This window comes from Amia ocellicauda, chromosome 13 (assembly GCF_036373705.1).
Source record: "Amia ocellicauda isolate fAmiCal2 chromosome 13, fAmiCal2.hap1, whole genome shotgun sequence".
Lineage (NCBI taxonomy): Eukaryota > Metazoa > Chordata > Actinopteri > Amiiformes > Amiidae > Amia > Amia ocellicauda.
In genome coordinates, this window is record NC_089862.1 from 3,008,263 (window position 1) to 3,036,242 (window position 27,980).

Consider the following 27,980-nt stretch of genomic DNA (forward strand, 5'->3'; position numbering starts at 1 on the left):
GCACGCATGCAGGGAGATAAGGAAACTCGCATCCCATTTGTATAAGGGGGCAGATTTCCATAGCTTTGACAAAGTATTCTGTTTTGGCTTTTTGCCTGTGCTGCTCCCTTTTAGTTTGCAATACTTTCCAGATTTCATAACTAGCCAATGCACCTACCTCACCCAGCTGTATATCTTCATGTGTATTCCACAAATTTACTCTGTCAAGAAAAAATAGGTAGTAAACTCTAAAGTTGAATATTATTATTAAAGTTGTTTACTGGAAGACACATGTTTGCATATGTGGTCAAAATTCAATACTCAGACAAAACAATGAAATGGATCAAATCAAGCATTATATTATATATAATATATTATATATTATATGTGTATATAATACAAAAGGCAATATACAAACATGTTATGTATTTGAAAGTCAGATTTAATGCTACAGCTTAATCGAAAATCTTTAGGCAACACCTGTAACTTTGCATACTAGTAGTTCTTAACTTGTGGGGTGTGACTTAGGGGTGCAGAGGTGTGAGGTGCCTCCCAGCTGCAAATTGGTTTAATCAATTGTTCTGATAAATGCAACTTTCATTTTATTTTTTATTTTTTGGGGGGGATGGGAATTAAGATTCAAGTAAATGCATAAAGGTTAACAACCAATGTTGTATACCGGTTAATTATTTGAATGAGAATAAATGGAAACATTACTTTATTTAATTGAGAGTTGGCAATGAGAACATACAATTTACACATTAAAAAAAAAAACTACCTGGTAGGGATAAGTGTTCTGGTTATTTAAGACTTGGTTTCAATATTGGTTTACACCGTGTGCATCCTGAGGGTAGCCCCACCTCCAAACGCACAGCATTCCAGGTTTAAAATCTCGATTTCTATTCGTCTGAAAGGAAAGATAGGACTCACGGTGACATCCGCTGCTCGACGAAAACCAAGCTCATATTTAAATATTTGTTTGTTAAATATTAGTTGTTGTTTTTTCCATGTAACTTTTTGTATTTAAACACAACGTATTTCTTCCAGTTCAAAGAGGTAGGTTTTTTCTTAGATGGTTCTTATGAAATTTCATTGTGATACCTTGAAAAAACGCGAAACTATTTGTTTATTAACCTGTACGCATTCTTCGCTTTTTTCTTAGATCAACGAAGCACAAAAACGAGGTTTTGGAAATATTGATATCCTTTATTATTTATTTATTTTTAAACAGAGGTAAGAACGTATTTGTTTATTACTTACTTTCGTCTATTGTTTTCATATAGTAGGCTACACATATTAACTGAACAATATTGTAGCTTACAGTGGAACAGAATGAAAGATTCGTTAAAACGACTTCAATTTAAATGCTTGTTTTTTTTAATATATTAATTACTATTTGCATTTGGTAACTGAATGTTAATAATAATCAGCTTTCCATAAAATTGTGAAGTTGCGACTGTTGGAAAATACTTGTTCATTGGCACAGTTCAACACCTGCAGTCCCAATAGTGTTATTGTTAGTCGGCTATAACTTTGGTAAGACAAGAAAAAATGTATAGTAATACATAAATCAATACAATCGCAATAATAATTGGCCTTTTTTCTGGCAAGGATTCGTCTAACGAAGCAGGCGTGTGGGATTCAACATATTTACAAGACAGAGAAAGAGAAGTCTCTGTGAGCTGTAATGCATTGCTGCTGAACACAATGGTATGGGTTGGGTTGCTCTTCAGCCAGGTGTTGCTGTTGGCTCTGGCTCGGGCTGAAAGGCTGTTTCACCCCAGGGACCTCTCCGTCCTTCAATATCCCCAAGAGAACCAAGCGGCTCCCGTCCTGACTCCACAGTCCGCTAAGGTAAGCATCTTTCACTCTGCTTTCACATGAGGAAAACTGTGAGGACAGTGTTTCCCATGCCCAGAGTGTACCTTTGTCGTACTTAAAATGTGCCTTTTATAAATGGTATAATTTAAGGTTAGATATTACTCTTCTTACAGCCTATGAACGTATTGTTGATTTCTTCACACAGTATTGAGATCTTATTTTTCAAACATATATAGATTTAAACTGTTACATTTTTTAAACATTGCAATTGAAAATCAAATGCCGCAACCTGAAATCATGTAGACAAATACAAAGCTAGGAAGTAGTTTGCTTTTAAGTTTCTAGTCCACTACCAGTTTTGTCTTCATGTTAAAAAGTAAATGTATCCTTCCAGGTATGCTACATATACAGTCTGTTAAAATGGCAGTAGAATGAGTTTTCTGATGCATGTACAATAGGGCAATGCTTAATCTGTAGAAATATATATATATATATATATTGCAGATATGATTGGATTATGGAAATGTTACCAATTATACCAATTTATATATCTTCCAGCAATATCTGTCGAGGTATGGTTGGGTTGAGCCAGTAAACTGGGAATCCTTACAATATAAAGAAGACCCAGCTCCTCCACATATCTTGTCCCATGTTGTTGAAGGCTATTCAACAGGCAGGACTAAGGAGCAAAGTGCTACAACAGGATCAGATCCAGACCCAAGTTTCAACAACACACTCAAGCATTTCCAAGAGGCCAACAATCTCCCTGTGACTGGGGTTCTGGATGAGCCCACACGAGAAACTATGAACAGACCACGATGTGGAGTTCCAGACCACAAAGTCCCACATGAAGCCAAGGATCTAGGTAACTCCTCCAAAGCCAACAGCGAGGCAACCATCAGTGAACCTGGCATTGAGGCTTGGTCAGGTGTTGGCAACAGCAGCGCTTCCAAGAAAAACACCAGCAATAGCGGAAGCAGCACCAGCCACCTCAGAGAGAAACGCTTCCTGCAGAAGTTGGTGGAGTACTCTGGGAAGAAGTGCAGAGGTGTGGTGCACGTTCAGAACAACCTACAGGGGATGAGCTTCTCCAAACCCACCCTGAAGTGGCGACTCCTTGGGGAGGGTTACAGCGCCTGGTTTCCCATTGAGGAGCAGAGGAGAATCCTGAAAAGAGCATTCCGATTTTGGAGTGAAGTGATACCCCTGAACTTTCAAGAAGATCTCTCCTCCAATGCTAATGAGATTGACATCAAGCTGGGTTTTGGAACACGTAAGTATGACCAAAGACTTTTCCACAACTGACTTAATCTTTGTGGAAAGTAGTTAGGTAAGTGATCCTCTAACAATTGTGCACCTACAATAGAAGACAAAATAATATCCAAATAAGCAGTCTTATTTTGTTGTCTGCTGTATTGTGATCTGCATGAATCTCTTGCCTTTGTGAAACATGAAAATCATAAAACATTTTGAAATAGATATTCACATCTTGGCTGATAAAGGGGATAGAGATGTGCCAAGATATTTCTCTAAATATTTTAATAAAGTGCCATTCAATTTTGGGAATATTATTATGTCTTAATTTAAACTAATATATTGGTTAATATAGAGCTATTCTTAATAAATAAAGGTGGTTAAAAAAATAATGTACTATGCTTAAGTAAAAAGTTAATGTTCAAACATTCAGATTCTAGTCTAATATATTTCTGAATGTGTCCATACCAGGCCATCAAAATATTTGTTTAACAATAAAGATTAATCCTGAGGATCTGGATCTGTCAACCTAAACTGAGTTACATATGTAAGGGCTAACCTGTTTAATAACTACTTTGTGTAGTTCAGGCAGCTATTTGACAACAATAGTGATTGTAACATATAATAGTTATTGTGTGGGTGGTTGTGAAATTAACACTTTTAGGGAAAAGGGCAGATACACTTTTAACAAATGTCCAGAGTAGACACTGTAACTGTGGGAGTTGCAATGTCTACGAATTGCCTGGATTCCTTCCCAGCCTTTGATGCTGACATTGCCTTTGTGCAGATTGATTCCTTCAAGATTATATTTCAAAATAAGGCCTTTAAAATAGAGTTATGTAGCATGGAAGGTGAAGTATAGAGTGCATTCTGATGTACAATTTAAGAATGAGTAACTGCATTTGTTTATTAAAGGATTTAGAGTTTCTAATTCTACCTTTAAGACATTGTGTTTGTGTTGTGTAATGGAATACTGTTTTGTTAGTCATATAGTACTTTGGGCACACTGGATGATAAACTATGGAAACCCAACAGTAATAGTCAAATATTGTCAAAGAATGTGTTGATTCTTAGAAATGGTTATCTTTAATGGTGATTATTAAATATAGCCCCTGAAGGGAATCATCAGTGCAGAATCCTTCAATTAATTATCAGTAATATCAGCAATTGTGAAGAAAAGCTTGGAGATATTAGAACTCACATTCATTTATATTTACAGGACGGCATCTCGGCTGCTCTCAGACATTCGATGGCACAGGGCAGGAGTTTGCACATGCCTGGTATTTGGGAGACATTCACTTTGATGATGATGAACACTTTGTGCCACCAAAAAGTGAGCAAGGAATAAGCCTTCTACCGGTAAATAACAATAACCAAAGATGAACTATAAGGTCTAAAGTTCATTTACTAACAAAACGTTTAAACATGAATAGCTTCTTGCTTACTTTTCATTTTTGGTGTATTCTTTATTAAATTGTTGCTCAACATATGTTGAAGAACAGCAGGATTGTCTATGGTGCAAAAAAGTTCTCAAAGGTAGTAGTTGTAGTAGGCAAACAAAAACTAAACACAAAATAAACCTAGCCCCAGGGTAGAATGCTAACTAATACCACAGGCTGATAGCCCTATTTATCCAATGGGTCACACAGAGATACACAGGCACCAGCCTAAATGCAAAGGCAGGTATTGTAGTCATAGTGCAGGCAGTTTGGGTTGGGTTGTATGGTCGTTATTCTTCTCCAGTCTGGGTCTAAAGCAGATGCTCAAATTAAAATGGGGTCAAAATTATGGAATATTCTGTGCAATGGCGTGATCGACATATATTTCTGATCCATTAATTCCTAATATAATGTCCTTCGCACCCTGCACATTACCACAATATACCAATATGTGTCAGAATATAATATTGGTTTACTGTGGGGCTTATTGTTTGTGTGTAGGTAGCAGTGCATGAAATCGGCCATGTCCTGGGGCTGACTCACATCAACAGACCTGGGTCCATAATGCAGGCCAACTATAACTCTCAGAATGCCAACCTGGAACTTGACCGGAAAGACAGGGATGCCATCCAAGGGATTTATGGTAAGTTACACCAAAATACAATTGTCTGAGAAAATAAAGGCAACAGTTTTTGGAATTCAGGGATTTGAACACTGACAGTATTTGCCTTATTATTCAGCAAGTAGGAATGTGATGAAGGTGTTTGGAAAGTTCTTGTGATCATACATCTGCCCTGCTTAAAAGACAGATTTCTCAAATCAGTGAGGCTTTAAAGTTTTAGCCCTTCTGATTAAATAATAATGATAATAATGCATGTAGTACTTTGCCCAATGTAAATGTAGAGGGGATGTGGGAATTTAGGTAGGCCTATTTAGAAAGATTCATCAGGAGGACATCAAACATCACCTTTTGCTATTTTTGGTAATTCTGTAGGTTTTGCAATTTCCAAAGGAGTCAATATCAGTTTTAAAGTGTCTTCTGAAAGACAGCAGCTCATATAACACAGTTTATAATGACATTGCTCTAGTACAGACAGGGCAGACTCTTACTCTTACCAACAACACTTTCATGAGCAACTTAGAGCACTGCTTCCTGATTCCTGACCAAGCCAAGTCTTACTTAGCTTGAGAAATGTGACACAATCAGGCTTCAGTTTGGAACAGCTGATTACTTTTTTCACTGTTATAGTTCATTTACTTGTTTTTCACGTCCCTGTATGGATCTGCCATTTAAGAGCCATTTAATTTGCAGCCCGTTTTGTTTTTGTTGTTTGCACATATCCAATGTAACTGTTCACAAATGTAGTCTAAAACAGCATTTTCACAATTTGCTTATTTGAACCAATTGATCCCCTGTTCCAATGTTTGTGTTCCTGAGATCTTTAAAACCTACTGGACTGTCAACATCCTTTTCCCTTTCTTCCCCATAGGACCTTGTAGGCACAGTTTCAACACTGTGTTTGACTGGATTTACAAAACAAAGAATGAGACGGGTGGTGTTACATACAATTTCAATACATACTTCATCCGACAGAGCTGGTACTGGATGTATGAGAATCGACGCAACAGGCCTCGGACTGGAGATCCTCGACCTTTGATTGTAGGCTGGCATGGCATACCTTCCAATGGCATAGATGGATATGTTCAAATCTGGACTAGGGAAAAAGATACTGTTCTTTTTTTTAAAGGTAACCTTTTTTGGGTATGAAGATAGTGTCACTATCTACTAATCTACTAAGGTATTAGTGGTATAATCTTAAAGTGAACACACATTTATTTTAATGCATCACAGTGGAACATGTGGAGAATCCCTGGTTTATACTTTACTGTGTACATGATACAACTGTGATATTGGCATCTAGTTCAGGAGGGCCTGTATTACAGGTCTGTATAACTGTAAAGCCATCTGCATTATCCTTGGAAAATCACTAAGGGATGGACCAAATCAAACCCTTGACCCACCCACGAATAGCATATTATGCTGTTGTACCCTATTGCGTTTTGATATATAAATAGTATAAAGTGTCTTCTAACAAATACATTAAACTGTGATAGGGTAGAAATTTGGCCTAATATGCTTCAGTTAGCTAATTTAAAGCTCAGATCTCTGGCCCTTGATGACCGGATGTGAAGAATACTAAAATACTGTACATCAGTTTGAACTATTATGACAATTGTCATTATTCATGTGTTATTGATTGATAGATTAATTTATATATTCAATTCAGCTCCTTGCAGTATTTTCCGTTCATGGGTGTTTTATGATATGTCTGTCTATGATTCATGCATTTGTCACTCAGGCACACAGTACTGGCAGTATGACAGTGAGAATGACGTGGCATACACTAAAGATGCCCAAGGTGGAACATTCCCCAAACTCATTAAGGACAGCTTTCCAGGAGTCCCCAGCCCTATTGACACAGTCTTCTTTGACATTCGGGATCACAATATCTACTTCTTCAGAGGAAATAATGTAAGGATGTATGCGCATACACCACATAATGTGAAGTCCTTATCATAACATAATAATAATATATGCATAATGACAATGTATACTGGACAAAGTTCTTGTTTACAGCATAATATATATACAGTGCCTATAAAAAGTGTTCACCCCCCTTTGACAATAATTTGAAAAGGCAAGATATTTTTTATTATGAAACAACATTCATGAACCCCCCCCCGATTCAATACTTGGTAGAAGCACATTTGGCAGCAATTATAACTATTAGTCTTTTGGGGCAGATGTCTAGATTAGATCTAGATTAGGTTAAATTAATCCTTCCACATTGTGGAAAATGCTTTAGTAATTAAAGTTTAATTGAGAGTGTTGCAATACAGACTGTTAAAACCACATTTTTAAGCAACAACTATGAACTCAAAAAGCTAATGATGAAAATCTTACTTTTATTATTGACTATAGAGTCACAAAAAATCCAGAGAGAGATGTACCTCCAATCAAAATGTTTTTATTACAAGCAGCTGCATGGAAGAGGTTCAAGACTCAATCTCACAAACAATCTTAGAGAAGTTGCACACTACAGGAACTTTTACACAGACCAGACAGGAGAGAAAGAGAAAGAGAAAAGCATACAAGTCTGCCCCATGATGAGTGGAAGCTCAGTTTCTGCCTGACAACTGTTCGGTTTATGGCTAAACCGGGGTAAAATTAAGGCATACGTAATGTTTACTATAAGGGGGGTTTGTACGATGTATCAAGCCCAAATGTGAAAACTGGTTCTTATCAAACCCTGTTCGTCTAGGTATCAGGGTTGAACTATAGCACAGTACCGTAGCACAGTTACACAGTGAGACAGTGACCTTGTTCACACAGACACACATGGAAAAAAATGCAGTTCTTCTTTGACTATTTGCTGAAAACAAATTAACAATCATTTTAGTTTCACTGTGGTAAAACTGAAGTTGCTGCAGTTCAGCTTTCCCTTGTTCTTTGCTGATAACAGGTAACTGCCTTCAATGTTGATCTCAACAGCAAGGTTGATGGTTACCCCAAACGGATAGTTGATGTTTTTCCACCAGTGCTGCCTGACGATCACCCAGAGGGGTACTTAGATGCCGTCTACTACTCCTACTCCCACAAGGCGATCTACTTTATCAAGGACCAAGAATTCTGGAAGGTTGTAGATGAAAGCAACAGACAGAACAACTCCTCACTGCCTTATAATGGGCTCCTTCCCCGTCGCAGCATCAGCAGTCAGTGGTTAGATATCTGTGATGTTCACCCATCTATGCTTAACAAGGATATCTCCCTTTAATTTATCAATGTTTTGAGCTTCCAATCTGATTGAACGTGGATAAATAAATGAGTTTTTGAAAACTTAAGCTCATATTAGATCACTTGATGTCAACATTCATGAACAATATTGACTTTGTTTAATTCTTGAGAACAGATAGTGATCAAGGACATACCCTGTACGGAATCAATTGCAGTGTTATGATCAGGATGAAAGAGGTCATTGGGTATGGGTGTGTAGTTGTAACCACAGAGTTCCATTGAAATGTCTCTCTTCCACATGTGAGGACTGCTATTTCACCCCCACACACTAAAAGACAGCATCGATTGCTTACATTTGAGCATGTTACTTTTGTACAAGAATTGACATCATGGAGAAAAGAAAATTATGCAGTGCCCTCATTTTATGACAGGACAGGACTGTCTGTATAACACTTTAAGGGTGCCATTTCAGTTTGGTCTTTTGGTACATTAGCTTTCTCTTTGGGCCACTTGTTTCACGAAAACATTCAGTGAATCTTAAAGTAAACAGAGTAACTTTAAAAAAAAACTGTACAGGCTATAAAATATGATGAATTGTCTGAATGCAGACTGTATATATACCAGAAGTCAGTAAATCAATAAAACTGTCATCATTGAAGCCGCATGTTAGAAAGATGTTCAACAACAGACAGTAACTTTAATCAACTGCTGTCTTTGAATGACTTTATGCCTGCCTTCATGCCTTTATAAAAACATTGGCCTCTTTGTTAAGTACAGCCCTTGTTATATTGCCTTTGTCGACAAATGGCTGGATAGCCATGCACTTGTATATCTACTTTTTCAGCAAAATTAAATATCTGATTATAAAGAAAGGTGGGTCTCATTGGTGTTCTTTAAAACCACTAAAAGGAAGTAATTGAAGTGTGAAGTAGTGTATATGAGAAATAACCTTATTTTGATTGCTTTTTAATTGTTCTAGTCATATTAGGAGTGTGTTATGTTGTGTTAGATCTCATGGGGAGATCTGGGGATCTCTGGTTCCTCCTAACAGTTTTTTCAGGCACCATTTATTGTCTGAATGAGACTGATTTGGACTTAACAGGATCATCTTCCTATAGAAGCCTCTTCTTTTAAGGCATGCACATATGTTTTGTCCCCCAAAAATAGTAAGCTTAGTGTCATATACACTGTGCAGCATGCAGGCAGGTGTGTTTTTGCGTTGGGGCTGTACTGCATCCACTGGTCTTGATGCCTTCATTAGAATTGGGACAATAGTTCTATTTAAAAAAAAAACGTTCCAGGTTATTTTAGCCAATAAGTCTGACTCCCTCTTTCAAATACTTCAATAATTACTGTTGGTATTATGAGACCAATAAAGTGCATAGCAGAACACAATATTTTGGTAAAGTGATGTAACTCAAAAATGTCAGTAACTACGACTTTCCTTGCAAGAAACTGACCTTTATCAAACTATTGAACTAGGGGAGAGTAATGTTTTTTTTCTCATTTGTGTGGACCTTTATTTAACATGGGAAATTGTGTTGATGAGTTAACTGCTTTGTAAAGCTATTTGAGGAATGCTGGAGGTTTTAATGTTTAATGTGATTAATTAGTCTTTTCAAAACCTTTTTAGGACAGAATCCCTTAGATCAAGTATAATTGTTAATATAAAACCATATCTGGAAAAGGCTAATGATATACAGTATTATCAAAAATATGAGTGGTATGCATATACAATGATAGTTCAGACTCCCAAGCCATACTTAAAATCACCCGCCTGTCACACATTTAAAACCCATTACTAGAAGGCTATTTTGCATTAGGTAGCATGAAGAATCATCTGCCAAACAAAAAGATCCCATCAAGTTTTCTAATTCTAGTTTGCAGTTGGCTGATATGTAAAAGTAGGATTTGGTCTAGAACTAAGTGATAACAGTAAAGAACACCACACTCTCAGAGTACAAACCCAAAATAATTGGTTTATTAAAGACGTTTCGGCTTGCGTGCCTTTATCAGGGTGAGAGTAAGAGAACACAACATATGCTTTTAAGGTTTACACATTTAGGTCACAGCTGTAAAATAATCACTCAGGGGAGAATGTATCTTTTACACGAATTAGATAATTGCAATGAATTGAGAGTTTAAACTTAAAACATTTTAAAATTTAAATTACTAACATGAGAATGTAACAATAACACAGACAATTAGATAATGTTAATTTCTAAAGAATTATATACATTGCAATGTAACTCAAAACTGGTACACATCTTATATTCAAAAAAATAACAAGAAAGTAACTACTTTCATAAAAAACACTAAATGACATGGTTGTGAAAACATAATTCAGAGCTTTAATTTCCCATCCTGTGCTAAATGTATTCCCAGTAGGAACTAAACAATATCATGAATGCATTATAAAAGTAGTGCTCTGAATGTTTACATTTTGTAAAACAGGTATTATAACTTCTGCATTTTCTTTTGGAGAGAAGTTCCACAAACAATGGAAAGAGTACAGCCTGCAATTGTTGTATCTGTATGTGCATTCATTGATGACCTAATTAATTTCCACTGCTGTCTCCATCTCACTGCTGCTGCTATTTCCCCTGCGCCCACGTTTTAACTGTTTCTATGTATATTATTTGACATTTACAGGGAAATAAGCTGTAAAATGTATGAATTCATTATCTGTCTTTCATAATTGCTAAATGAGAGTGTGAACTTTGTAAAAGTAAAGATACTTCTATCATTGTGATATCCATATATTGCAGTTTATTGATAAAATAGCGTAATCTCTATAGATCACAAGGACTCAGCAAAGACACAACAGTTTTATTATTCTGTCTAAATGTAATCCACTAATTGTGCCGATGCAAAAGCTCACTCCTGCTCCTTCTTGCTTTTACTCTCTCTATATCTCTTTAGATAATGTATTGCTATATTTCATAATTGTATTTGTATATATATATATATATATATATATATATATATATATTAGTATTGTTATGTGCAGAGACACATATAGTAATTTTTTGTGTGTTCCTTTTACTCTGTTAATAAAGGTGTTTAAAGCTATCTCTCACTCTCTCTCATACATATATATCACCACCACCGTCACCATTGGCCTCCCCAAGATGTTTCCACTTGCTTTGATCTACAGCTTCTCTTTTCCATGTAACACCTGCAAAGTGTAGATTTGATCTTCCCATCTTCTATGTGGGTATCTTTTAGGTATTTTTTAATCTCTTGGTATCCATTCAATGTGTCCAGACCATTGCCATTTTAACATTTTCACTCTTTCAATTGTCACATATATTTTGGGTTGCTTTTGGTTTCATTCATTTATTTTTCTATTTCTTCTTGTTATTCCAAGTATAAATCTTTCCATGCTCCTTTGTGTCATCCACAGTGTCTGTATTATTTTTGCATTAGTGACCAGGTTTCACAACCATAAATGAGCACTGGTAGTATGCATTGAGCAAATACATTTCTCTTGAAGCAAATAGGTAGATTTCCTTTCAGCAGCATGCTGTTTCTTCCAAATGCACATCCCATTTTCATTCTTCTTTTGATTTCTTCCATATTATCTCCATCTACATTGATTTGTTGTTCAAATTACACATAACTTTTGATTTATTTGAGTATCTGTTGATCTTCTTACATTTTCTTAGATGTAGCAAAGCTGTTAAACATTACTTTTGTTTTACTCAGGTTCATTTTAAGTCCAGTTTTCTTGCTTGCATCTGAGAGTTCTTGAAATTTTAGGTACAGGTGTTCAGGTTGATTTTGGAAATATGTAATCGCCAAATCATAAGTTTTTCAAATATGCTTCGTTTAACTTAATTCCTTTTACTTCCCAGTCCAAAGTCTTGAATACTTCAAGTGTTGCTGTGAAACGTTTTGGAGAGGTTGTTATGGGCTCAAATTAGTGCCATAAGTATTGAATTCAAAATAAAAAATATCGTAAATGAGAAAAATAATGTTGACAACGTAGCAAGAATATTTTCAAGTAAAAGTGAAACAACTGAAAGCAAAATGTCATGTCATTATTAATGCGGGTTGTTTGGGGGCTATTTACCATGCAGTCATGGGGAAATCAATACACTATCGAATGACCTTGGGTGCTGTTAATGTCATTAATGCAATCTGCTTATTGAAGGCTGTAATGGTCATCATCACTGCCATTTTCCGTGTTGCCAGACACCGCTACATTGTCATCACCTTTATCTCTAGTGACAGTGCTGTATTTCTGACAGTGGTTCAATTAACTGCATTTCTGACTAGATCAGTAACAAACAATATTCAATTTCTGTCCAGTCTATATCATCGCAGTATATTTCTTCATCCAGACCACTGTAACACCTTTCCTGTCACGGAAGTTGTGTTGACGCTGTGTTCTTATTGCTGCCATCTGCCAACTCCTAACTAGTTTAGGGGACCTCGTGATGTCTCCTAAATATTGATCGAGTTAGGAATATTTTTAATTCTAAAGATTTTTTATCAATAACTTTTACTCTTAAGAGTAAAAGTTATATCAAATTGACATCTCTCAGATATTTCAAGTTCTTAGGACCAATTTCTCACTCTCAGATGCTTTATGAATATGGGCATTGGTCAGTGTCTTCGTGGAGTCTGATTGTTAATATATTTGCATTATAGAGGTTTCCTCAATGTTTTGATTTCTTAGAGCTCTGATGACTGAGTTTGTATATTGTAATGAAAGTCAGTGAGTGAAAGTCACTCCTTTATATTTTGAAACTGTGAATTCTCACGAGGGAATAATTAGGCACGGTACTTCTTCCAATTATCTTAAAGGGTATGTAAACTCCATCTATTACAATATATTGAATCAAATTCTTTCTCGTAGTCAACAAAGCCCAGGCACAGAGGAAGATAATATTCTCATATCATATTTCCAATACTTCTTGTACAACTTGTATATGATCCATCGTATACTTCTGAATACTTCTGAATCCTGCATGTTCTCTTGGTTGAGTGATGTCCAGTGCGTCTTGAAAGCAATGTGTTACTGTAATATCTTTCTAAATACTTTGTAGAGTAATAGCCTTATAGTTCTTCAGATCTTCTTTGTCTCCTTTCATGTGAAGGAGAATGACAGTTGCATTGATGAATTTATCTAGTATTTGTTTATATCTGAGACACTTTGTGAAACGTTTTGCCACAATCCTTTAATTAGATCGCTGTTAAACTTTCTTACTTTTCAGTAATACACTTCCTTATGGTTTTGCACAGCTCAATGTAACTGATGTTTTATTTGTTATATGTGTTAAGTTAAGCTTTTTCAGTATCACTGAATTTCTCTCTATATACTGTCAATGTGACCATTTTAAGCTTGTACTACAAAAGCAAAATATTATAATACAAACTGCTACCTAGTTTAGAGTGATTGATATTTGATAGATGCATAATATTCTGCTCAATGCTTACTTCCTTTGGAGCAGTGATAAGCATGCCTGATCTGCTGAGCAGAGTTTTTGGCCACCTCTGGTTTACAGCAAGCACTTAAGAGCATTGCGCTGGAGTCATCCTTGAGTTCAAAGTTCACTTTGCTGTATTATATAATTTCATTCTTGTCAAGCAGGAAAGCGATATCCCTTCCAGACTGACGCAGTTCTGCAAGTACAGATATGAGTTCCCCTTTCAAAGCCCAGCTGAAGTGATTTCCTTTTAGACTGAAATGACAAGACATTACAAATTCTGTAATTCTGTAATTCTCTTTCCAGGAAAAAAATTAATAAAATACATTATTGTTCACTCAAACTGTAATCCATGTGGTGAATTGTATGATGTACCTGAGAGCACATAACTTAGTATTTTGTAACACAGGCATTTTCCTATGACAAAACATATAAGCTGGAAAGAAAGAAAGAAAGATGTGTAATGCTTTGTGCTTAATGAGGGAGGTTTATGTCCCTTATAAGATTGACTGAAGATTAAGTAGGACCACATTTGTTCAGGTCACTGGTGCCAGGCATTACAACAGGTCTCACTGGACACTGAAAATGCAATGCTGTCCACTGTAAGAGAATGCAGAGATCCAACACATTAGATGCCTGAGGCAGCTCCTTTCTTGTTTTATTTCTAGCTGGTCATGAAATCTGCTATCTCTTTTTCACATTAATCTCTGTTTCCGATTATATAAATACATCTCACCCAGTCATCCGCTTCAGAAAAAAAAAAACACCTTTATATACTTCCCTATCTTACTTCCTCTCCTCTCTCTCAACCCCCATCCACCCAGAATGAAAGCTCTGTGAAACTCTGTAAAGCTGTATACAGCCACTGTTACATCTAATAGTCTGATCTCAAATTATCCAATAAATAAACGTGTTGCTCTTATTCTTATTCCTATTCTTATTATTTTACATGTGGTTAAAATATTAAAGAGCAAGGATGTCTATTAGCTGTACTGTAACACATTAGAATGGTTTATATCAGGGGTCTTGTTCCAGGAGGACACTTATGTCTTCAGATTTGTCTTTCAAACAAACTCTTCATGAACTGTTTTTCAAAATATTCTCCACATTACAAAATGTCATGACTTGGGTGTGTTATTTTGTTAAAAATACTGAAACTGTTTAATGTATTTGTAACATGAGAATTAAATGGCTTACCAGCTGTCTAAACAACTCTAAATAGATTATCAATTAAGCATGCTTTTTGGTAGGTTTTTTTTTTTTTTTTGGGTGGGGGGGTTGTGAATCTCACTTTAGAAAGTATAATTTGAATCTTCTAGACTGATGTGTCACCCTAAAATTTTACTGGAGCATTCAGATAAGTCAGTCTTCTTTCATGACATTATATCCAGTTTAGTGGGCAGATATGAACACTTAATTAAAAAAAAAAAGAAAGACAATGCAAAAATAAAGTTACTATAAAATAGAACCGCACACTTACTCATATATGCTCTAAAAAGTTTTAGTAAAGCAGAGACCTTTTTTCTCGATCTGGTAAAAATCCCCATGAAAACTGAAATCCTGATTTGACTATGCGCTCATATTTTTGGAACATATATACATAATTGTTCAGGTTCTACTTTACTTTTAAAGATATGCACACTTACCAGACTTTTTTTAACTTGCAACCTGGATCTCTCATTGCAACAGTCAGAACTTCCACTGCTGCATCATACATTGCATTACCACTCAGGTCCAACTCTGTAAGTTTAGAGTAAACTGTGCAGGCAGCCAAAGCCACATATTCACAGCCCTTAGAAGTGAGAGCACATTTCTGCAGTCTACAGAAAATAAGAGAAATAACCATCTTTATTTTACACTGAACTGTATAATTGAATGACAAAATACAGCATACTAATGACAATATTTAAATAGATTTACAAGACCACTGACTACTGAAATTAAAATGATAAGTCTGGAAAGTATTTTGAGTCTTGATCTGATAACACTAATAGAATCTGTGCAAAATAGTAATCATATGCAGTCCATACATTCACAAAGAGAGAAAATATGATATGGATTAAAGAATCAGATTTAATCCTGAATTGGTACCAGAACATCCCCAAAACAAAAATGCATTTGCAATCATACTTTTGATTTAATATAGGAAAAACATAATGTCAGGATAAATAAAGATCACATGCAGGTTATAAATGTTGAGAAATCTTCCTACAGGGCTGACTTACACAAGTTTATGTATTTTACAGTTGGTGTTGTTCAAGCCAGCACACAGAAGCTTCACTCCAGAGTCCTCCAATTTATTCACACCCAGGTCCAGCTCTTGCAAATTTGAATGACTGCCACTTAGAACAGAAGCAAGATGCTCACAGCTCACAGATGTTAAATTGCAGAACTCTAGCCTGCAGAGAGAGTGCATTGCATTAAAATATTTTGCAGAAGAAAGGATTTTTTATATATATATTTAATTATCAAAACAGACCAGATGACAGAAAAAAAACAGATTTAATAATATACTAATATTAAATAAATAAATAATGATTATGTTGGCAGCACAGTGGTTAGTGCTACTGCATCACAGCTCTAGGGGTCTGGGGTTCAAGTCCCAGCTTGGGGTGCCTGTCTGTGTGGAGATTCCTCTGGGCACTCTGGTTTCCTCCCACTATCCAAAGATGTGGGTTAGGATAATTGTCCATGCTAAATTGCCCTGTGTGTTGCCCAGCAATGGCCTGCCATCCCATCCTGTGTCTGGCTTCCCCACAACCCTCACCAGGATAAGTGGTTTCAAAAATGGATGATTAGGTCTGAGAAACTCTTGGTTATAATACAACATACTATAGCAGCAATAGTTAACTAAAAATAACTTGGGTGGAAAATTGATAATTACTTGCTTTTTAAATACCACAATCACTGCTTGATAATATATTGATATAAGAGGACTGTTTTTTTATGAATGACACTTTCAAACTATTTGAAAGTTTTCTTCCAGAGAATCAATACAATGGATGTCTTTGGATTTCGTAGACTTGGAGAACATAAATGTTCAACTACTTCTGTCTCTACCCTGTCTATAATAACCTGGCATTACCAATTCTCCAACAAGGTATTTAAACTATGGAATGCAAGTGGTCAATGAACTGCAAAATGCATCAGGTCCTGCAAGTATCTAGATCATTAATTGGGTTATCTACAGTACCCACCCTGATACTTCTATATCCACTGTTCCCTGCTCTATTAGTAGGGTACAGCTGCATTAGTAGACTGAAGGAATGTAGACAGAACTATATCTTTTTACAGAGGAGACTTCCAGTGATTGAAGCTGAATATGTAAGGATTTCTGCTTGGCAGGGGTATACTTACCTCAGTTTCTCCATTTTACAGTTTGGGCTCCTAAGTCCTGCACACAGCATTTCCAAACCTGAATCCCCCAACCCATTGAGTGTAAGATCTATCTCTCTCAAGCTCGAGCGGTTTGAGCAGAGAATGAAGGCGATATCTTCACAACATGCAGCTGTTAGTCCACAGCATTCTAACCTGGAGAATGAATTAATTTATCTTATATAAATTGCTTTTCTTTCAAGAATACAAAGGAACTTCCCAAGAATCTACCAGCCACGTTTAAGACAATTTAGCTTTTGCTATTGGTGTACAATTTGCAGGTTTATTTGACTTTTTTATACCCTCTGGGCCAGGAATTTCTGTAGATTGCTCTGAGTTGCATTTTCAATTTTTTGGGAGAGTAGGTGAGGGTTAAAAAAATGGGGGTACAAAAAATTGTCAAAATTGTATATAAAAAAACAAATCAGCAAGCTGAATTCAAAGTTACTATAAAAAGCTGTTCCATTGCTTTCAGAGATTCCTGTACCCCTTACCCGAGTGCTTGCAGGTTGCACAGTATGTCCTGTAGCCCAGCTGACAGTAGCTTCACTCCATCATCCCCAAGCTTGTTTCTGCCCAGCTCCAGCTTTCTGAGACTAGATTGGTTTGTGCAGAGAGAAGAGGTCAGATACTGGCAGCAACCAGCCGTGAGGCTACAGTACTTCAACCTAGTAGGAAAAATTTTCAATTTCTTAGTGTTGTATATGTATAAATTGTCAGCAAGTATAACCTTACATGAAACAATTTAGAAGACTATACTACACATGTATTGATTTATCTATTTATTTATACATACAACTTGAGTAAATTTAATTACTCTTCTTTAAAGAATGTTGTCCATGTTCACAAAGCTTTTCTATTTTACTGCAGTGACTTAGTCTAGGTCTTACTCACTGCCACCATTTGTCCTAACTTTCCAGATGGTGGGAGTATATAAATGTAATAAATATATATTTGTATCTAAGATATAAGATGTAAAGCCATCTTGTTTTATTTATGATGCTAATATGTTGCTGACAAGTGTGTTAAGTGTGCAGTGAGTTAAAGTTCATGGGATGGACAGGGCACCTAAAGTTCATATTGTTGAGCAGTTTTCTCACCCTGTATTATTCAGAGGCCAATAAGGGGTTTGCAAGGATAGGGTTGTCTTCCTTACAGTGTGTTTCAGAGGCCTTAGGTTATTCCTAACATAATGTGTTCAGTTAAGCGAGGATTGAATTCACTGTGGTTCTCATGTAGACAACATTTCAAAACGCTAATGTGTTAATAAATCTAAAGCCTTTGAGGATTTGGGGAGGTAGCTTAACATTTCATCAAACCTACTTCAAAAACTGGAAAAAAATGTGCTTTTTAAATACCACAGTCATTGCTTGATATAATCCAGAAGGACTGTTTTTTTATGTTTGGAATTGCTCTACAGTAACAAATGAAGGTTGACTGTGTCAGCCCCAGGTGCAATTACTCACTCCAGTTTTTGTAATTTGCAGTTGGGATGTGTTAGACCAGAAGACAGCAGCTTTAATCCTTCATCTTCGATTTGATTCAGTGTCAGGTCTAGCCCTCGCAGACTTGAATGTTGCGTGGTGAGAATGGAGGCAAGATCTTCACAACACATTCTTGTCAGCCCACAATTTTTCAGTCTGTGGTGAGTGGGAGACGGATATCGACGTCAAGCTTCATTTTAGGAACTGTTTCCTGAAATGCTGCGTTTATTAAATTAATACATTATCAAATTAATCCTAGCTGACTGGGTTGCTACAGCAAAGTAAAAGCACGGAGCTCCAATTTCACACAGGCATACAAAAGCATTTTTCTTTTCTGTAAATCACTGCCTCGAAGGGCATGTAGTGATCAGTGTTTGGGCTGGATTAATGCTTATGCAGACTCATATCTGCAGTTATTGAATCTTGAATATTGTAACTGCAAGTTTACTTTCCCAGTGCTTGCTGAGTCTGCAACTTACCAATAGTAACACCCCCTGGAAGAAAACAACAAGAAATCTAGGAAGTGAAATAGGATATGGTTGCAGATGAGCAATATTTATGTCCCTGCCAGACTTACATCCTACTGCAGTCTTTAAATCCAAACTTAATCTGTCAACTAGTGAAGATCATACAAACAATACTTTTCTGATTATACTGTAGACCTTAATTTGTAGGAGATAAAAATAGGTTTAATCTAAGAGCTAAGTCTAGTATTCAGATCAACCTCAAGAAAGGAGCCAAGAAAGGGATAATCAGATCCATATTAGGAATATTCTTGTATTCTTTTATACCAAAAGAAGCAGCATTCAGAGTATTGCATATACTTGCCCCAGTCTTTGTAGCTTGCAGACTGGATTAATTAGTCCAGTACACAGCAATTTCACTCCAGCGTCCTGCAGGATATTGCACCCCAGCTCCAACTCTATGAGCTGTGACTGATATGAGCTGAGGATGATGGCTAAATCCACACAGCTTCTTGCAGTAAGACAACACTGAGATAACCTGCATGGACAGAACCACAAGGTCGAACTGCAGTGAAATTACTTTTTTCAAAGGTTTACATGCGATAGTTGTACATATTGAAATCATCTAGATTGTCTGATTATTGTTGGTTGGCAATTATTATTATTATTATTATGTATTTATTAATGCACTCATTCATTCATAAAATATTGCATGTATTGATACATCTAAATTAATTATTTATAAAGCAATTACCTTTTGGTAATGTCTTTTTAGAATGTATTTTATATGAATCTGGTTCTAGTACTGCACAACCTCCATGATGCCATTATCTAGGGATCATGGTCCCACCAGAGCATGCGTGCACTGATTAATAAGAATACTGTTCTAGCTAAATGTCATTACAGACAGTACTTAGAAAATCCAAAAGAAGTGTAGTATTAAAAAAGGTTTTACAAAACAGGGTTTCTGCTAGAAAGCTGTGTCCGTTATAGAACATTTTATAATTGTTAATTTCATAAAAGGCACAATATAAATCTCCTCCAAGATGAAAATCCTGTTATCTAGTATAATCAGACCAGTATATTTAGTATCAATTTGAAAGCTATTGCTATTGGAATTGAATATACAGAGATGTTCCAAGGATATATATTTGGTACACCATAGCTATATTCATATCTTTGACCTTTTAACTTTGCTGCCTTGATTTTGCACACCTTCAAGTGCAATGTATACAGGTTTTGTATTGGAAAAATAATCAAATACATGATTTCCCTGTGTTGCAAAGATAATTTTGACTTGAGACATTATTTACATTAAAGAGCAAAACTTACACTAGTCTTGCATAATGCTTTGCAATTGGCAACATGCGTATAACACCTTCTTCTTTCAAAAAGTGCCTGCGCAGGTTAAGTTCTTCTGTTTCTCCCTTGGACATTTGGAACATAAAGGCAAGGGCTGAATATTGTGATGGTGAAAGTGCTGCTTTTGATAGCTTTCCTGAGTTTAAGGAGGTCTTCAGCTCTTCCACAAGAGAGTTGTCGTTCAGTTCATTCAGGCAATGGAAAAGATTGATGCATCTTTCCGGTGAGACATTTTTTCTGATTAAGTTTTTAATGTACACAGTGGTTTCCTGGATTACTTCTGAATGGTCTTCTGATTGGAAAAAAAGCCCATTTAATAGATTTTGGTTGTACACTGCCCCTGCTCCTAACAGAAACCTGACAAAGATATCAAACTGGCCGTTTCTATTGAGGATGGCCTTGTGCAGTCCGGTTTTGAACACATCGAATAAGGTAGGCTTTCCAGCCACACAGGTCATAGTAAAATGACTGTTCTTTTTCAGAACATTTCTCTTTCTGTTTTGATAACTAGCAAAGACATGCAATGCTGCAAAATATTCTTGAAGGGTTAGATGGGCAAAGGAATATACACTTCCATGAAAAGAGTTTTCAATAAAAATGTCTTTGCACACCCCAGTACAAACTGATGGCTTGCTCATATCAATGTTGAATTTTCTTAAATCTCGCTCGTGAAAAATTACGTTGTTCTTATTAAGGTTTTCAAATGCCAATCTTGCTAAATTAAGAATGGAATCCCTGTTGGACTCCAGTAAACTAAAATCTGTCCATCTCCTTTGATCATCGTACTTCTGGTTCTGAAAAGTCAGTAACACTATTAGAAACTTTGTGTATATTTCTGCTAATGTTCTTGGAATGTACTCATTGTCATCTCTGACCAAGGTCTGCTCAAAAACACTGGCTAAAACCCAGCAGAATGAAGGTACATAACACATATGATAAAGATTTGTGTGTGATTTTATATGTGTGACAATTTTTTCTGCCAAAACCTTATTTTTAAACCTCTTCCTGAAGTATTCTTCCCTCTCCTTGTCATCAAATCCTTGTATCTCAGTGATCCTATTTATGAGGTTCACAGGGATCTGACAAGTAGCTGAAAACCTGGAAGTTATCCAAATAGTGGCTGCAGGGAGTAAGTTACCTCGAATTATATTTGTGAGCAAAACATCGATTGAGGTTGCTTTTCTCTCATCTTGAAATGGAGGGCACTTGTAAAAATCAAACTGACATCTGCTTTCATCTATCCCATCAAAGACGAACAAACACTTCACAGATTCTGACGATAAAATAGCGTCACACTGCTCCAAGTGTGGATAGTATTGCCACACAAGTTCCAAAAGGCTGATTTCTTTTTTCAGGAGATTAAGTTCACGGAAAGGGAAAACATACACAAAGTCAAATTCCTGGTTGCTGTCTCCTGAAGCCCAATCACAAATACATTTCTGAATGTACATCGTTTTTCCAATCCCAGCAATCCCCTGTGTGACTACTGTCCTAATTTTCTTCTGCCCTGCCTCAGATTTGAAGATGTTACTGCATTGGACTGAACGAATAGTTTGTCTGTCCTTTGGTATGGCCGTGTCCAGCAATTCGCAACCAGTATTAAACTCTTTGTCTCCCCCTTCAGTCATCAGTACATCTGTGAACAGATCTCGGAGTAGGGGTTGCTCCCCAAGTTTAGCTATGCATTCAGATGCATGCTCAAATTTCCTTAAAAGAGTGGATTTGTGAACAGTTTTCAAATCCTCAACAAGCTTATCTGGAATTTAAATAAATACACAAATTACAATTTTTGTCATTGTACTAGTAGTTACGAGAGGCCGTTCAAGTCAAAATTACAGGTTGTTGGATATGAATATGTCAGCTTTGGCTATGAATGTCAGCTTTTGTTGAATGGCTATGGATATGTCAGCTTTGGCTATGAATATGTTGAAATGGCTATGGATATGTCAGCTTTTTCTGTGAGTATATCAGGTTTTTCTGTGGACATGACATATGCCAAGAAGTACGTGACATTATCAGCCAATCAGAGCTCACCCATAAAAGCCACTGCATGAGAGTTGTTTATGCTATGCTATATATTTTTTCACAGAAAAAGCTGACATATCCATAGCCATTTCAACATATCCATAGCCAAAGCTGATGTATTCATAGCTATTTCAACATATCCATCCATTTCAACATACTAATAGCCATTTCAACATATCCATAGCCATGTCAACATATTCATAACCAAAAACCTGTAATTTTGACTTGAAAGGCCTCTCATAAGTAGTAGCAGTGGTAGTAGAAGTATCATTAGAAGCTGTGACATTGTTCTAGGTTAACCACAGTCATAGTAGTAGAAGTTGCTGTAATAATATGCAAAATGTACACTTCATAAAATCCTTTGGCGGATCAAAAAGTAATCTGTATGATGTCCTAAAATGCAACATGATTATTAATTAATAAACTATTGCCACACATTCCATGCTGTCTGTATTTTCAATTTAATCAACTCCAGCTGCAAACCTCATTGTTTGTATTCCTAATTATGTTTTATATTGATCATTACCTGATATTGCTGTTTTCTGGACATCTGAGGAAATAAAAAACATTCAGTGAATCTTACAGGCATCAACATTTTCACTGACATCTGATAATGATTAATGCTTATAGTCAGAAACTGCTGTTATGCATAAAAAATACCTTTAAAGGATAATCCTACAACTGACAGTACCCCCACAGAATTTCATCACATTAGCTTTTCATTAGAGGTGTTATAGTTCCTAACTAAGAATCAGGCCTGTGTGAGATATTTTGTTTATTTCCTACATACAATACAACTATTTTGAATTTGACCATTGCTATTCAATCTTCAGATCCCTCCAATCTGACTTAAGACATTGTTTATGTATTTTCAGGCTGATATTTTTTTGCTTAGAGACTATGCTCAGTGTGAAGGGAGTAAAGACACTACATGAGTTACAATCAGATGATGATTGGTGATTCAGTTACATTCAATCTTAAATACTTTTCTATTCAGACCACAAACACATAACCTAACAATATTTAGGTACCTTAAATCTAGTAAATCTCTCCAGTATGAATAAATAAATAAAGTCATAGAAACTACCTGCACTGTGGTTCAGAGTGCTTGTGATGTTGACAGTTAAGTTGCTGATGCTCTGTCCTTGGATGATTGGGGAAATAACGTTGGCTCCATTCTCAGCATGAACCGAAGGGTTCAATTCAGCAGAAGAATGGACTTGTCGGTCTAATAAAAGAAAATAATTGTTGGGAAAATCATTGTACAGACGTACTTCAGATTAATTCTGTGAAGGCATGCAGTTTGGGAAAAGTGAGATGTGGAGTCCCATAGATCTTCATCCTGGGTACCATTTGAGGTTTCTGGAGATAACACAGTAACTAATATTTATTTATTAGCAGACACCCTTACCCGGGTCAACTTGAGATGTTGTCAAAGCATTACAAAATAGAAATAGAATCAGTACAAAATACAAAAACATACATCCTAGTACAATGAGCGAATAAGTGCAGACATAATACTGTTACGTCCCATGTATGTAAAAAAGGGTGGGTATAGACATGAGAGAAGTTGCAGTAAAATGATAGAAGTACTTCCAATACATAAGTAATCAGGAGCATAAGGAAACATAACCCAAGAGATTAGGCTGCTCTATTACAAATACAGTCTGAACAAATGTCTTGAGTAATTGGAGGAATGCGACAGGGGGTTATTGGCTGTGTGGAGTGATTGAAAGTAAAAAGTCAGTGAGGAGGAGAATGTAGACAGGAGAATGTAGGCAGAGGTCAAGGGCTGCAGGGAGTTTGGTCCTCTTCTATTTATTTTTCAGCAGAACGCATACTGCACCTAGCTGAGCAGAGAACAGGGGCTATCCAGGATTGAGGAGGGGAAGGACAAGCAAGACGAGAGGAGACAGGAGTCCATTATGAAGCTGCCATGGAAAACTCATCTTATCCATTTAGGAAAATAAGTTTGATTACCATAAAAAGTATTCCACATCAGCCTCATGTTGGCCTTTCTAGAACGTTTATTGCCTGAAATAACACTAACCACAATGTGTCATGTGAGTCAGTTGATGAACTGTATTTCTTTCCCTGTGTGTCTGTGTAAACAAGGTCACTGTCTCACGGCCTTGCTGTTCTATGGTACTGTGCCATAGTGCAATCCTGATACCCAGAGGAACAGAGTCTGATAAGAACCATTTTTCTCCAGCAATTTGGGCTTGATACATCATACAAACACCCCTTATATTAAACATTACATATGCTTTAATTTTCCCCGGCTTAACCATATATGGATTTTCCTCATAAGTTGTCAGGCAGAAGCCGAACTCATCATGGGACAGACATGTGGGTCCTGTTATCTTTCTCTCCTATCTGGTCTGCATAAAGGTGCCTGTAGTTTGTAACTTCTCTAAGACTGTTCTTGAGATTGCCTCTTAAGAACATAAGAACATAAAAAAGTTTAAAAACGAGAGGAGGCCATTCGACACATCGTGCTCGTTTGGTGTCCATTTTCGACAGGATCCTATCCAGTATATTATTAAATGTTCCCAAATTTTCAGCATCTACCACATTGCTGGGGAGTTTGTTCCAGATTGTGACTACTCTCTGTGTAAAGAAGCGTCTCCTGTTTTCCATTTTGAATGCCTTGTAGCCCAATTTCCATTTGTGTCCCCGGGTCTGTGTGTCCCTGCTGATCTGGAAAAGCTCCTCTGGTTTGATGTGGTCGATGCCCTTCATGATTTTGAAGACTTGAATCAAGTCCCCACGTAGTCTCCTCTGTTCCAGGGTGAAAAGGTTCAGTTCCCTCAGTCTCTCCGAGTAGGAAATTCCCTTCAGACCTGGAATAAGTCTGGTTGCACTTTCTTGAAGTGTGGTGCCCAGAACTGTACACAGTATTCCAGATGAGGTCTAACTAGTGCATTGTATAGTCTTAACATTACTTCACTTGTTTTAAATTCTGCACATTGGACAATATACCCTAACATTCTGTTTGCCTTTTTTATTGCTTCCCCACACCGTTTGGATGGAGAAAGTGAGGAGTCCACATAGACTCCTAGGTCTTTCTCATGCGATACTTCATCTAGTTCTATTCCTCCCATAGTGTAATTATAGTGGACATTTTTGTTACCGTGTATTTTGTTGCATCTATTACCTTGCACTTGTCCACATTGAATTTCATCTGCCAGGTGTTGGCCCACAATAGCCCCCTTTAAATAGCATGTGCTGCCGAGATTGTATCTGCTGAGCCACCTATTTTAGTATCATTGGCAAATTTGACAAGTTTGCTAACTATCCCAGAGTCCAGATCATTAATATAGATTAGAAAAAGCAAAGGCCCTAGTACTGATCCCTGTGGAACTCCACTAACAACCTCACTCCAGTTAGAGGCAACTCCTCTAATCGACACCCTCTGTTTCCTATACATCAACCAGTTCATAATCCATCTACTTATATTCAAAAAATTCTAATAAATTAGTAAAACATGATCTGCCTCATCTAAACCCATGTTGACTATCTCCAAGAATATGTTTTTCATTAAGATGCTCCTCTTTTTTCTGTCTAATCATTTTTTCCAACATTTTACAGGTGATGCAGGTGAGACTGATTGGTCTGTAATTTCCTGGCTCAGTTTTGTCCCCTTTCTTGTGGATTGGTATGACATTTGCTGTCTTCCAGTCAGTTGGCACATCCCCTGTTCTAAGTGTCATTTGGAATATTTGACTTAGCGGCCTATAAATAATTTCCCTAATTTCTTTAAGTACTGTTGGAAATATACCATCTGGCCCAGGTGATTTGTTTGTTTTTAATTCTGCTAGTCCCTCTAGTACCTCCTCCTCATTTATCCTGATTGAACCTCTTGAACCTCTTCCTTGCAGTTGCTTGTAATAAAAACCTTTGATATCTCTCTCCGGGGGGGAAAAGTTCAATTACAGTTCCTAATGTAAATTACCAAATTATAATTTCCTGAAGCACTTGATTATATTGAGTTATCCCTAATCTACGAAACCTTCACCGAACAATTGCTGCTTCCTCGTATACCTGTTTCTGTATATTGCTACAACAGATTTGTCCCTCAGTTTTGACATCCCGTCCCAGTCGTTCACGTATTCCCATTCTTTCACGTAATACTCGGGCCAAAATTGCAATGACAGTTGGCACTATTCTATCACCTGACTGATTTGCAATCCACTTCAGACACGTTTTACACAAGTAACACCTCGATGATACAATAATAACAGCTCTGGCATTATCCTAACACCCAGATTGCACCATGCAATCGACTCACAGACTCAAGCTACCTAAGTAACCTTTTTTGTTCATAACACGCATGTCACACCAATGCACTGCAGAACTGCAGGCGCACTGCGAAAAACATCACTTTTCAGTAGCATTTTCCCCTCCCACCAGATTGCAAACTTGGGTACTTGCAATCACACTGCAGGAAGATGTGTCCAAAACCGCCCCCTATCCATTTCGGCCATTTTGTAGTGATGTCCAAATTCATTCCCTACATCTAGTTTGTTTTTAACTCATTCTTACCCACAATGCAATCTGATTTCGATGGTACATACGATGTACACTCTCCGACCCCTATTTCCCATAATCCAACGCGGATCCAGCGGCACAGTCCAAAAGTACATTGCTATATAAAGATTACAGAGGTTATAAAATTCACGAAGCCACACGGGTGAAATGTTCAAATGTCTGCGACAGCTCCTGAGTGTTCTCTGACGCAGGGGATTTACGTCAGCGTCTGAAATCGCTGGCTCATTTAATCATAGAAATATAGTGCACTCACTGCCACTCACTATATAGGGAATAGTGAATGAGTGAACAAGTGGGCGATTTCAGACAGCTTCTGTTTCTCAACTACAGTGTCTGAACCCCCCCGCCATGAAAACCTGTCCGCACACGACCTCACAACTCCGGGGAAATTAAGGCATACGTCATGTTTAATATAAGGAGGGTTTGTACGATGAATCAAGTACAAATTGCTTGTGAAAACTGGTTCTTATCAAACCCTGTTTTTCTAGATATCAGAGTTGAAATATGGCACAGTACTGTAGACCGTGAGACAGTGACAAACACACAGGGAAAGAAATGCAGCTCTTTACCGATCATCCTGATGGGCAAGTAGTGGAAATTGACCTCTGAGAGTAAAACAAACCATGTTAGGCTAAATGTTTGTTTACAATTCACAGGTAGGTCACAAGTTGTAATACTCCAGCGTCACCTCATTCAAACAATATACAGCTTAATCAAATCACTAGTGCTATCCACTCATCATTAAGACACAACATTTCATGTCCTCACCAGAGTCCATAGTAGCTCAGTCACTCTTATTTTCACTATCACAACTGCTGCTATCCCTGTGAAAGAAACAAAGACACAATTTTAAATAAATACATAAAAACAAACAAACAAATACATAAATAAGACAGGCTGCAGAGTCTGTCTCAGAGTCAGGTTCATATCTGCAAAATAGACAATGATAACAGTTCTTGTTGGTTGGATTCTGATTATATTTAACTTAATATGTA

At 36.9% G+C, this 27,980-nt stretch overlaps 2 protein-coding genes across 3 annotated transcripts; one reads left to right on the forward strand and one right to left on the reverse strand.

Moving 5' to 3' along the window:
• Nucleotides 1–859: 859 nt before the first annotated feature.
• Nucleotides 860–9,161, forward strand: LOC136766308 (matrix metalloproteinase-21). Of its 2 annotated transcripts, none has more exons than XM_066719699.1 (9): nucleotides 860–1,035; nucleotides 1,142–1,212; nucleotides 1,591–1,833; nucleotides 2,359–3,073; nucleotides 4,274–4,413; nucleotides 4,995–5,136; nucleotides 5,984–6,241; nucleotides 6,854–7,026; nucleotides 8,018–9,161. In XM_066719699.1, exons 3-9 carry the CDS (start codon nucleotides 1,687–1,689, stop codon nucleotides 8,327–8,329), a joined length of 1,887 nt encoding a protein of 628 aa, XP_066575796.1. In that variant the 5' UTR covers nucleotides 860–1,035; nucleotides 1,142–1,212; nucleotides 1,591–1,686; the 3' UTR covers nucleotides 8,330–9,161. The 2 variants fall into 2 exon arrangements, with proteins under 2 accessions (XP_066575796.1, XP_066575797.1); XM_066719700.1 differs by having other exon boundaries at nucleotides 8,047–8,183.
• A 1,081-nt stretch (nucleotides 9,162–10,242) lies between these two features.
• LOC136766970 (NACHT, LRR and PYD domains-containing protein 12) lies at nucleotides 10,243–26,973 on the reverse strand. The gene is made up of 11 exons (XM_066720946.1): nucleotides 26,869–26,973; nucleotides 23,522–23,662; nucleotides 22,961–22,984; nucleotides 20,380–22,165; nucleotides 19,396–19,585; nucleotides 18,566–18,762; nucleotides 17,594–17,767; nucleotides 17,082–17,255; nucleotides 15,950–16,123; nucleotides 15,371–15,544; nucleotides 10,243–13,979 (listed from the first exon to the last, which is right to left on the reverse strand). The coding sequence occupies exons 1-11, from the start codon at nucleotides 26,942–26,944 to the stop codon at nucleotides 13,862–13,864; spliced, it is 3,228 nt and encodes a 1,075-aa protein (XP_066577043.1). The 5' UTR covers nucleotides 26,945–26,973; the 3' UTR covers nucleotides 10,243–13,861.
• Between the last annotated feature and the right edge of the window lie 1,007 nt (nucleotides 26,974–27,980).

Bases quoted from the DNA above. Each gene is read 5' to 3' on its own strand.
- LOC136766308 (XM_066719699.1), top strand. From the start codon at position 1,687: ATGGTATGGGTTGGGTTGCTCTTCAGCCAGGTGTTGCTGTTGGCTCTG. The intron at 3,074-4,273 runs GTAAGTATGACC...TTATATTTACAG, and splicing joins CAAGCTGGGTTTTGGAACAC to GACGGCATCTCGGCTGCTCT. The intron at 4,414-4,994 runs GTAAATAACAAT...GTTTGTGTGTAG, and splicing joins AAGGAATAAGCCTTCTACCG to GTAGCAGTGCATGAAATCGG.
- LOC136766970 (XM_066720946.1), bottom strand. From the start codon at position 26,944: ATGAATTTGGACATCACTACAAAATGGCCGAAATGGATAGGGGGCGGT. The intron at 22,166-22,960 runs GTAATGATCAAT...TTTAAATTCCAG, and splicing joins CCAGAAAACAGCAATATCAG to ATAAGCTTGTTGAGGATTTG. The intron at 19,586-20,379 runs GTAAGTTTTGCT...CTGTCCATGCAG, and splicing joins AAGCATTATGCAAGACTAGT to GTTATCTCAGTGTTGTCTTA.